The following is a 12,521-nucleotide window of genomic DNA, read 5'->3' as shown; positions in this document are numbered from 1 at the left end:
GGTGGGAGCCGCCCATTGGGAGCCGGGCGATGCCGGGTGGCGGCAGCGGAAGTGACGTAGCAGGAAGCGGAGCAGGACGGCGCCGTTGTCATGGCGGCGGTGATGGCGGCCTAGGCCGGGTCTGGTGGTGAGAGCGGGGGGGACACCGGGACACCGGGACGGGGAAATCCCGGCTGGGGGGACACGGGACCGCGGGGACAGCGCTGATCCTCCCTCGGGAGGGGATCTGCAGCAGGGTCAGCCTCTGTCCCGTCTCTCTCCATCCATCCATCCAGCTGTTCGTTCTTCCCTTCCTCTCGTTCCGTTCCCGCGATTCCGGAGCCGCCGCGATGACCCAGGCCGAGCTCCGGCTCTGCTCCCTCCTGCTGCGGGAGCATTTCGGGGAAATCGTGGAAAAAGTCGGGAATTCCCTGCTCCGGACGGGCCCGCGGCCGCTGCGGCTGCTGGTGGGGGACACGGGGCTGCTCCCGGATCAGGTACGGGGCGGGAGGGGATTTTAATATTAAAGTGATCTCATATTGTTTGGAATTAACCGGAAAATATTTGAAATTATACGAAATTAATGTGGAAGCAATATGAAATTATTGGAAGTTAATATGAATTTAGAATTAATTTGAAATTGATATGGTTTTATTCCCATTAATAGGCACGGGGTTATTCCCACTAAAAGGAATGGGGTAATTCCCATTATTCCCATAAAAAGGCACGGAGTTATTCCCGTTCAAAGGGATGGGGTAATTCCCATTAATCTCATTAAAAAGGGGCAGGTTTATTCCCATTAAAAGGGACAGGGTAATTCCCATTATTGCCATTAAAAGGCATGGGGTAATTCCCATTATTTCCATTAAAAGGGCTGGGATAATTCCCATTATTCCCATTAAAAGGAACAGGGTAGTTCCCATTAAAAGGGATGGGGTTATTCCCATTAAAAGGCATGGGGTTATTCACATTATTCCCATTAAGAGAGCTGGGGCAATTCCCATTATTCCCATTAAAAGGGACGGGGTAATTCCCATTATTCCCATTAAAAGGGACGGGGTAATTCCCATTGGGGTAATTCCCATTATTCCCTTTAATAGGGACAGGGTAATTCCCATTAATAGAACTGGGGTAATTTCCATTATTCCCATTAAAAAGGCATGGGGTTATTCCCATTATTCCCATTAAAAGGGGCATGGTAATTCCCATTATTCCCATTAAAAGGGACGGGGTTATTCCCATTGGGGTAATTCCCATTATTGCCTTTAATAGGGACAGGGTAATTCCCATTAATAGAACTGGGGTAATTCCCATTATTCCCATTAACAGGCATGGGGTTATTCCCATTATTGCCTTTAAAAGGCATGGGGTTATTCCCATTGGGGTAATTCCCATTATTCCCTTTAATAGGGACAGGGTAATTCCCATTAATAGAACTGGGGTAATTTCCATTATTCCCATTAAAAAGGCATGGGGTTATTCCCATTATTCCCATTAAAAGGGGCGGGGTAATTCCCATTATTCCCATTAAAAGGGGCGGGGTTATTCCCATTATTCCCATTAAAAGGGATGGGGTTGTTCCCATTATTCCCATTAAAAGGCATGGGGTTATTCCCATTATTCCCATTAAAAGGGGCGGGGTAATTCCCATTATTCCCATTAAAAGGGATGGGGTAATTCCCATTGGGGTAATTCCCATTATTGCCTTTAAAAGGGACAGGGTAATTCCCATTAATAGAATTGGGGTTATTCCCATTATTCCCATTAAAAGGCATGGGGTTATTCCCGTTATTCCCATTAAAAGGGGCGTGGTAATTCCCATTATTCCCATTAAAAGGGATGGGGTAATTCCCATTGGGGTAATTCCCATTATTGCCTTTAAAAGGGACAGGGTAATTCCCATTAATAGAACTGGGGTTATTCCCATTATTCCCATTAACAGGCATGGGGTTATTCCCATTATTCCCATTAACAGACATAGGGTTATTCCCATTATTCCCATTAAAAGGGGCGGGGTAATTCCCATTATTCCCATTAAAAAGGCATGGGGTTATTCCCGTTATTCCCATTAAAAAGGCATGGGGTTATTCCCATTATTCCCATTTAAAGGGGCGGGGTAATTTCCATTATTCCCATTAAAAAGGCATGGGGTTATTCCCATTATTCCCATAAAAAGGGATGGGGTTATTCCCATTGGGGTAATTCCCATTATTCCCTTTAATAGGGACAGGGTAATTCCCATTAATAGAACTGGGATAATTCCCATTAACAGGCATGGGGTTATTCCCATTATTGCCTTTAAAAGGCATGGGGTTATTCCCATTGGGGTAATTCCCATTATTCCCTTTAATAGGGACAGAGTTATTCCCATTAATAGAACTGGGGTAATTCCCATTATTCCCATTAAAAGGTATGGGGTTATTCCCATTATTCCCATTGAAAGGGGCGGGGTAATTCCCATTATTCCCATTAAAAGGGATGGGGTTATTCCCATTGGGGTAATTCCCATTATTCCCTTTAATAGGGACAGGGTAATTCCCATTAATAGAACTGGGGTAATTCCCATCAACAGGCACAGGATAATTCCCACTGAGAGGGCCCAGTTTCATTTATCATTTTATCGTTTTTGCTAATTATTCCCGCAGGTGAAGAAGGCGCTGTGCGTGCTGCTGCAGCACCAGCTGGCGCGCTTCGAGGCGCAGCCGCGGGGCTGGGTGGAGTACGAGGCGCGGCGCGAGCGCGTCCTGCGCCTCCTGCGCTACCCCCGCTACATCTACACGGCCAAGGCGCTCTACGGGGACCCCGGGGAGCTGCTGGTGGAGGAGCTGCTGCTGCACGGGCACCTGCCCATGAGCGCCGCCGTGGCCAGGGTGGCCGACCGCCTCACCGAGACCATGGAAGGTGGGGGAGAAACTCAAAACAATGGGGTCTGGGAAAGGGGGAACGGGATCAGAGATACTGTAGGGTGGCTGATGGCCTCACTGAGACCATGGAAGGTGGGAGAGAAACTCAAAACAATGGGGTCTGGGAAAGGAGAATGGGATCAGAGATACGGTGGGGTGGCTGATGGCCTCACCGAGACCATGGAAGGTGGGAAGGAGGCACCTTCATCCCAAAGAAATGGGATCTGGGAGTGCTGAATGGGGTCAGAACCACTGTAGGGAGCTGCTGCTGCACAGGCACCTGCCCATGAGCGCTGCCGTGGCCAGGGTGGCCGATCGCCTCACTGAGACCATGGAAGGTGGGAGAGAAACTCAAAACAATGGGGTCTGGGAAAGGAGAATGGGATCAGAGATACGGTGGGGTGGCTGATCACCTCACCGAGACCATGGAAGGTGGGAGAGAAACTCGGGAAAATGGGGTCTGGGAAAGGAGAATGGGATCAGAGATACGGTGGGGTGGCTGGTCACCTCACTGAGACCATGGAAGGTGGGAGAGAAACTCGGGAAAATGGGGTCTGGGAGAGGGGAATGGGATCAGAGATACGGTGGGGTGGCTGGTCACCTCACTGAGACCATGGAAGGTGGGAGAGAAACTCAAAACAGTGGGGTCTGGGAAAGGGGAATGGTCAATGGGATCAGAGATACTGTAGTGTGGCCGATCGCCTCACCGAGACCATGGAAGGTGGGAGAGAAACTCAGGAAAATGGTGTCCCTGTGTTCTCCTGAGCCTCAGGAACATCCAGGATCTGCTCTTGGACAGGTCATGGAGATGATGGATGGTGGGAAGCTCCTCAAAACCCAGGGCTTTATTTGGGTTTGTGAATGTGCCCAAAGGCTCTGGGGGTGCTCGTGGCAGTGAGGACACCCCAGCCACGTTCTCCAAAGCCTCAGGACCATCCCACACCCACGCCCCCGTGTCTCTCCTCCCACCCAGACGGGAAAACCATGGACTACACGGAGGTGTCCAACACCTTTGTGCGCCTGGCAGACACCCACTTCATCCAGAGGTGCCCCACGGCCCCAGAAGTGCCCCCAAATGGCAAAGTGCCACCAGCCCCTGCCCTGAGCATCGCTGACAAGGACATGTACACAGTGCCCCGCCTCAGCCTCGTCGGTGAGACCCCAAAACCCCAATTCTGGGCTGGGAAATTGGGGATTTTTTGGGTACTGACTGCTAGGATGAAGTAGAAGTTGTTGATTTATGTTATGTGTAAATGAAATTTTAAGTTTTAAAAATAGTTTCTAATTAATCATTTAAATTTTAAAAATGATCCTTAAATTATTTTTAAATTATAATTTAAATTTTAAAAATTATTTTTTAAATTATAATTAAATTTTTTAAATGTATTCTTATTTAGAATCTATAATTTAATTTAAAATATTTTTAATTATTTAAAAATATTAAATAAATTTTAAAATTATTTTAAATTATTTAAAAATTATTACTTAAATTTAAAAATTATTTTATAATTTTATATTTTATATATATATAATTATATGTTATTTATAAACTTAAATATTTACAAATTATTTACAAATTATTATTTAATTTAAAAATAAAATTATTTTAAATTTATTATTTAAATAAAAAAAAATTAATACTATTTATATATATTTAATATAATTTTTGGGGTTGACAGGGAAAGGGAAGAGGAGACGCTCGTGTGACGAGGAAGAGGAGGGAGAGCACAAAGCCAAAAGGCAGAAGCAGGAGGGAGGAAGCTCAGAGGTACTGGCAATGCTGAGATCCATATTCCCAAAACATCTTCTGAGGAAACCAGGAATTTTGGTTTTTCTGGCTTTTTTTCATCATAATTTTTTGTGGCTCCTTTCTCTTGTTTTTATGGCTCCTTTCTCTCGTTTTTATGGCTCCTTTTCACCGTTTTTCCCATTAAAAGGGATGGAGTTATTCCCATTAAAAGGAATGGGTTTAGTCCCAGTATTCCCATTAATTGGGATGGGGTAATTCCCATTTTTGTGGCTTTTTCCTTGTTTTCCTGGCTGCCATCCCTCAGTTTTGTGGCTGCTGTTCCTTAGCTTCCTGCCCCATTTCCCTCTCCTTTCCTGCCCCATTTCCCTCTCTTTCCCCCCTATTTTCCTGCCCCATTTCCCTCTCTTTTCCTGCCCCATTTCCCCCTATTTTCCTGCCCCATTTCCCTCTCTTTCCCCCCTATTTTCCTGCCCATTTCCCTCTCTTTTCCTGACCCATTTCCCTCTCTTTTTCCCCTATTTTCTTGCCCATTTCCCTCTATTTTCCTGCCCATTTCCCTCTCTTTTCCTGCCCATTTCCCCTCATTTTTTGTCCTTTTTCTCCCCCAGGCTCCCCCAGATGATGGCATTTACTGGCAGGTCAACCTGGAGCGTTTCCATCAGCACTTCCGTGACCAGGCTCTGGTCAGTGCCGTGGCCAGCCGGATGGACCAGGTCTGTGCCTGCCCCTGGGGCTGTTCCAGATCTAATTCCAGCTTTTCCTGCTCCAGTTCCAGCTTTTCCTGCTCCAATTCCTGCTTTTCCCACTCCTTTTCCTGCTCAAATTCCAGCTTTACCTGCTCTGATTCCAGTTTTACCTGCTCTAATTCCAGCTTTTCCCACTCCAATTCCTGCTTTCCCCACTCCTTTTCCCACTCTTAATTCCAGCATTTCCTGCTCCAATTCCTGCTTTTCCTGCTCCAATTCCTGCTTTTCCCTCTCTAATTCCAGCTTTTCCCTCCCAAATTCCAGCTTTTCCCACTCTAATTCCAGTTTTCCCACTCTGGAACTCAGCTTTTCCCACTCTAGTCCCTGTTTTTCCTGCTCTGATTCCTGCTTTTCCCACTCCTTTTCCCGCTCTAATTCCTGCTTTTTCCGCCTCTAATTCCTGCTTTTCCCACTCCTTTTCCCCCTCTAATTCCCACTTTTCCCTCTGTAATTCCCATTTTCCCAGCACAGACCAGCAGTGAGGTGGTGAGGAATTTCCCACTCTAATTCCAGTTTTTCCCACTCCTTTTCCCCCTGTAATTCCCATTTTCCCAGCACAGACCAGCAGCGAGGTGGTGAGGAATTTCCCACTCTAATTCCAGTTTTTCCCATTCCTTTTCCCCCTGTAATTCCCATTTTCCCAGCACAGACCAGCAGCGAGGTGGTTCGGACGATGCTGCGCATGAGCGAGGTCACCACGGCCTCGGGGGCCTCCCACACTCAGCCCCTCTCCTCCAATGAGGTGGGTCCTGGAAAAAGCTCTGGAATCCTCCTGGAACCAGAAATTCTGAGAATTTCAGGTTTTTCTGGATTGGGAGGAGATGTTGGTTTGCTTTTCAGAATAGTATGAATGTGTTTATTAATATAAATATATGTTATATATAGAATAAAAGATATAATTATATGTAATATTATGCATAATACATTATATAATATATAATATATAACATATAATATATAATATATAACATATAATATATAATATATAATATATATAACATATAACATTATATATCATATACATTATATGTCATATGCTATATATTATGTTATATATTATATGTTGTATATATGCTTATATATAATATATAAGCATAATATATAATTATATAATAATATATAAGTATATATATAATATATAGGGGCTCATATCATATATATATATATAATTATATATTATGCTTATATAGATAATACATATGGTATTTATATATATGGTAAATAATTTATATATATATTATAATTTTCTATATATATAATATTATTATAGTGTATTATATATTATATATGTTCGGTTTCTTAAGTAATATACTGTATAAAAATATATTATTTATAATATATTAAATATATGAATATCTTATGATATATTAATATATATTAATGGATACTATATAATTTCAGATATTATATTATATTTATTTAATGGTTTTGTACTATATTGTCTTATATTCTATGATATTCTATTATATGAGTTATATTATATTATATTATATTTTTAATGTGTTGTGTATTGTATATTATAATATATAATAGCATATATTATATATTTATAGAAACATATAAAGATATATATAATTTAATATATTTATTATATATTAGATATTACATATTTTATAAAATCTTTGCATATTATATGTAATATATGATATATGATACATGTTTATTAGGTTTTATATATAATATATAATATATCATCTCTACACATTTAACCCCAATCCTAACCAAAACATGAAAAAATAGATAAAATGCAATTTTAACCCTTGGAATCCCTTGACATTCCCTGTTTTTTTTTTTCTGATATTTTTTAGATTTTCAGGTCTCTCCCAGCTGGGTACAACATTGGGAAGCAGGTGCTGGACCAGTACCTGGCACTGCTGGCTGATGATCCGGTGAGCCTGGGCCTTTAATTCCATTTTTCCTCCCTTGTTCCTCTGTCTGAGGCCAAAACATGTTTTACTGAGAGTTTAAGGAAAGTTTTTAACAGATACTTAAAGATTTTTAAAGTTATTGAACAGATATCAAAGATGTTGAAATTATTTATCAGGTATTAAATAACATTCTGTATTCTATTTTATTGGCATTGAAGGTATTTAACAAGTGCTCAAGATTTTTAAGTATCCTTGAGTTATTTAACTTAAAATATATAAAGTTTTAACGTTATAGTTATAATTTTAAGTTAAAGTTATAGAAGTTGTAATTATAAGTTAAAGATATTTTTCCCCCGAAATCTTCTCACTCTTCCTACTCCAAGTTTGAAGGAAAATTCCAAATTTGAAGTAAAAATCCAAATTTTGTCTCTGCAGTTGGAGTTTGTGGGGAAGTCAGGGGACAGTGGAGGGGGCACCTACACTGTCAGTATCCTTTGGGGTGATTTTGGGGGATTTTGGGCAGATTTGGGGTGATATTGGGGATTTTGGGGTGATTTTCAGGGGATTTTGGGAGTAATTTTGGGGGCTATTTTGTGGAGAATTTGGAGGATTTTCTGGGGGTTTCAGGATAATTTGGAGGGGAATTTTGGGGTAGGGATTTTGGGCATATTTGGGGTGATTTTGGGTAGATTTGAGGGATTTGGGGGTGATTTTGGGTAGATTTGAGGTGACTTTGGGGGAGTTTTGGGTGATTTTCAGGGGACTTTGAGAGTGATTTTCAGGGGATTTTGGGCAGATTTGAGGACGATTTTGGGAGTGATTTTGGGCAGATTTGGGGCGATTTTTTTGCACAATTCTCCTTGACCCCAACCCCTCCAGACCTGCACAAGGCCCTGGTGTCCCTGGCCGTGTCAGATTTGGGCAGATTTGAGGGATTTTTGGGGTGATTTTTGTGTGATTTTCAGGGGATTTTGTGAGTGATTTCTAGGGGATTTTGGGAGTGATTTTTAGGGGATTCTGGGAGTGATTTTGGGCAGATTTTAGGTGACTTTTGAGGGCATTTTTGCACAATTCTCCTTGACCCCAACCCCTCCAGACCTGCACAAGGCCCTGGTGTCCCTGGCCACGGCCACGCTGGAGTCCATCGTGGAGGAGAGGTGACCAAGGGGACCTGGAGCCCCCTCCTGAGCTCCCCCCCAGCCCCTTCCCCACATCCCTCCCTCACTCCCACCCCTCCTGGGCAGGTTTGGCTCTCGCTGTGCCCGGATTTTCCGGCTGCTCCTGCGCAAGAAGCACCTGGAGCAGAAGCAGGTGGAGGATTTTGCCATGATCCCAGCCAAGGAAGCCAAGGACATGCTCTACAGGTTGCTCTCAGAGAACCTGGTGGCCTTGCAGGTGAGGGGTTTGCCCAGGTGTGACAGGTTTTGGGCACTTCTGAGTGATCCCACCTGGAATTTGAGCCCTGTTTACTGAGAATTTGAGATTTGAGATTTTCTGTGCTGCCAGGCACTGACCCTGCCTGTGACCTGAGGCTGGGGAGAAATCTGCCAAAATTGAATGATAGAACTGGGGTTGTGGGTGTGGAGTTTGAGTAGAAGTGTGGAATATCACAGGGTGGAAAACTTAAGAGTTGGGGGTTTTAAAATATAGGAAAAAATATAAAACAAGATGGGGATTTTAGGGTGGAGGCTGGTCCTTCACTTTCTTCTCCTCCTTCTCCTTCTCCTTTTTCTCCTTCTTCACCTTTTTCTCCTTCTTCTTCACCTTCTCCTCCTTCTTTTTCTCCTTCTTCTCCTTGATTTTGGGTGGTTTTGTGTAATTGCATTAAAAAGTCCCCATTGCAGGCCGTGGGTGGTTGGTTATTGGGTTAAAAGTAAAAATAATTTAGGTGTCATTTCTTAATTGGGCAGTTTATCCTTTAAAGGCCTTGCAGAGAGAGAGAGAGAGACATAGATCTCCATTTTTAGCTTGTTAAAGTGCTGTAAAACTCAGAGTTTGTGAGAATGAACAGAGATAAAAATTAATTAATTACTTGCATCTAAAGAAGAAATTCCATCTCACACATTTAATCCCAACCCTGGCAAAGAGAAGCGAAGGCTCCACAGGGAATCCTGAGGGGGGAGGGAACACAGGGACACCTCCAGGGAAGGGCATGCTTCCAGTTTGTCCCCACCACCCCTCTGCCCTTGCACAGGAGATTCCCAAGACCCCAGACCACGCTCCGTCCCGCACCTTCTACCTGTACACGGTGAACGTGATGGCTGCTGCTCGCATGCTGCTCCACAGGTGCTACAAGGTGAATCCCAGACACCACAGATCCTGCTCCTGGTCTGTCCAACACCACAGGTCCTGCTCCTGGTCTGTCCAAGATCACAGGTCCTGCTCCTGGTCTGTCCAAGATCACAGATCCTGCTCCTGGTCTGTCCAACACCACAGACCCTGCTCCTGGTCTGTCCAAGATCACAGGTCCTGCTCCTGGTCTGTCCAACACCACAGACCCTGCTCCTGGTCTGTCCAAGATCACAGATCCTGCTCCTGGTCTGTCCCTGCAGGAATTGCCAGGGAATCCAGGCCCTGATGCAGGGAACCATCCCAGAGGTGCCGTGTCCAGGTGTCACAGCCCCTCCCTTGTGGTGCCACAGGGGTGGCAGCAGCTCCATCCTCTGTGTGCGCCCTGTTGGGTTTTTGGGAGCGTAGGGCCCCTTGGGAAATCATTTGTATGTATTATCTATATTATATATGATATAGTTTTTAATATATCATATATCATATATAAAAGATCATATATAATATATTATAATAATATATTATATATTATTAGTATTAGTATTAGTATTAGTATTATTATAACAACATATATATTATTTAGGAAAACAAATAAAATATATAATATACAATATGTAATATATAATATATAATATATAATATATAATATATAATATAATATATAATATATAATATAATATATAATATATAATATATAATGTATAATATATAATATATAATATATATTACATATTACATATTATATATTATATATTATATATTATATATTAATTATAAATAGTATATGTTCTTTGTTTTCCTAAATAATAAATAATATAAAAATATATTATTTATAATATATTAATATATGAATGTATGTTATTAGTACACCTGGGCCTGGTTCCTGTCCCTCTGGAGCTCCTTCCTCCTCCAGGTGTCACATCCCCTCCTTCCTGGTGCCACAGGGGTGGCAGTGACTGTCCCCATGTCCCCCGTTGGTGTCAGTGACCATCCCTGTGTCTCCCATTGGTGGCAGTGGTTGTCCCCGTTGTGACAATGACTGTCCCCGTGTCCCCCATAGGTGACAATGACTGTCCCCATGTCCCCCATTGCTGTCAGTGGCTGTCCCCATGTCCCCCATTGGTGGCAGTGACCATCCCTGTGTCCCCCATTGGTGGCAGTGGCTGTCCCCGTTGTGACAATGACTGTCCCCGTGTCCCCCATTGGTGACAATGACCGTCCCTGTGTCCCCCATTGGTGGCAGTGGCTGTCCCCGTGGTGACAATGACTGTCCCCATGTCCCCCATTGCTGTCAGTGACTGTCCCCGTGTCCCCCATTGGTGGCAGTGACTGTCCCCGTGGTGACAATGACTGTCCCCATGTCCCCCATTGCTGTCAGTGACCGTCCCTGTGTCCCCCACTGGTGACAATGGCCGTCCCCATGTCCCCCATGGTGTTCCCCAGTGCTCCCCTCACGCCACGCTGCCTTCTCCCCCGTTCCTCCTGCAGAGCGTGGCCAACCTGATGGAGCGGCGGCAGCACGAGATGCGCGAGAACAAGTGAGCTCCGTCGGGGGTGTTGGGCTGGCACGGCGGGCACGGCCGCCACCGCCACCTGCCCGTGGTGTCCCTGTCCCCTGGCAGGAGGCTCCTGGAGAAGTCCCAGCGGGTGGAGGCCATCCTGGCCTCCATGCAGGCCACGGGGGCGGAGGCGGCGCAGCTGCACGAGGTGGAGGAGATGATCACGGGCCCCGAGAGGCAGCAGCTGGAGAACCTCAAACGCAACGTCAACAAGTGAGGGGGGACCGTGAGCACAGGGGGTGAGGGGGGTTTGGATCTGTGTTTCAGAAGGCTTGATCTGTTATTTTATTATATACTATATACTATATATTATATATTATATATTATATATTATATATTATATATTATATATTATATACTATATTTAATATATATATTTATTATTTTATTAAATGATATACTATTATTAATATAATATATAAATATATTTCTATATCAGTAAATACATAAATATAATAATATATAAAGTATAGTAATATTCTATTATAATAATAAAATATATTGATTTAATAGACATATAATACATAATAATATATATCATACTCTATATAATATAATATATAATATATAGTACAATATAATATATAGTGCGTTAATTATAATATAAATATTAATTTATATATTATATAGTAATATTAGTTAATAAATATATATAAATAATATAATATAATATAATATAATATAATATAATATAATATAATATAATATAATATAATATAATATGATATAATATGATATAATATGATATAATATGATATAATATGATATAATATGATATAATGTATGATATAATAATATAATATAATATAATATAATATAATATAATATAATATAATATAATATAATATAATATAATATAATATAATATAATATAATATAATATAATATAATATAATATAATATAATATAATATAATATAATATAATATAATATAGAGAGAATAAATAAATAACATATAAATATATATAATAAATGAATATAATAAAATATATTATAAATATATTAATATTATATAATATATGGGACCCTGCCCATCCCTGTGTGTCCCCCAGGCTCGACGCCAGTGAGAACCAGGTGGATGAGACCATCTTTGTGCTGGAGTCCTTCATCGAGAGCACCATGAAGAGGCCGTGAGGGACAGGACAGGACAAGGACAGGGACAACGAGAGGGACGAGGATGGCAATGGGGACAGGGAGCAGATGGCTCTGCCCGCAGTGCTTGTGCTGCTGAGGAGAATAAAGGAACACTTGGTAATAATGCGCCTGTGTGTCAGGATCCTGGTGGCAGATTGCAGGAGGCACTGCCAAACCAGCCCGAGCTGGCACTGGTGTCAGTTTGGGTCTGGGAGGCATCCTGCAAAATGCAGAATTTCAGCAAGCATCATCCCACTCCAGCCCACAGGTCCCCAAACACCAACACCAGCCTTCTC

At 42.2% G+C, this 12,521-nt stretch overlaps 1 protein-coding gene across 1 annotated transcript; it reads left to right on the top strand.

The window, feature by feature from the left end:
- The first annotated feature begins 60 nt into the window (after positions 1 to 60).
- On the top strand, positions 61 to 12,351 carry POLR3C (RNA polymerase III subunit C). The gene is made up of 15 exons (XM_058042787.1): positions 61 to 127; positions 276 to 476; positions 2,625 to 2,880; positions 3,856 to 4,035; positions 4,562 to 4,650; positions 5,241 to 5,345; positions 6,028 to 6,120; positions 7,187 to 7,267; positions 7,682 to 7,733; positions 8,343 to 8,403; positions 8,491 to 8,641; positions 9,441 to 9,542; positions 11,021 to 11,070; positions 11,155 to 11,304; positions 12,144 to 12,351. Exons 2-15 carry the CDS (start codon positions 330 to 332, stop codon positions 12,223 to 12,225), a joined length of 1,599 nt encoding a protein of 532 aa, XP_057898770.1. The 5' UTR covers positions 61 to 127; positions 276 to 329; the 3' UTR covers positions 12,226 to 12,351.
- The last annotated feature ends 170 nt before the right edge of the window (positions 12,352 to 12,521 follow it).

This window comes from Melospiza georgiana, chromosome 33 (assembly GCF_028018845.1).
Source record: "Melospiza georgiana isolate bMelGeo1 chromosome 33, bMelGeo1.pri, whole genome shotgun sequence".
In the NCBI taxonomy this organism is placed as follows: Eukaryota; Metazoa; Chordata; class Aves; order Passeriformes; family Passerellidae; genus Melospiza; species Melospiza georgiana.
This window is presented reverse-complemented; position numbering and strand designations above follow the sequence as displayed.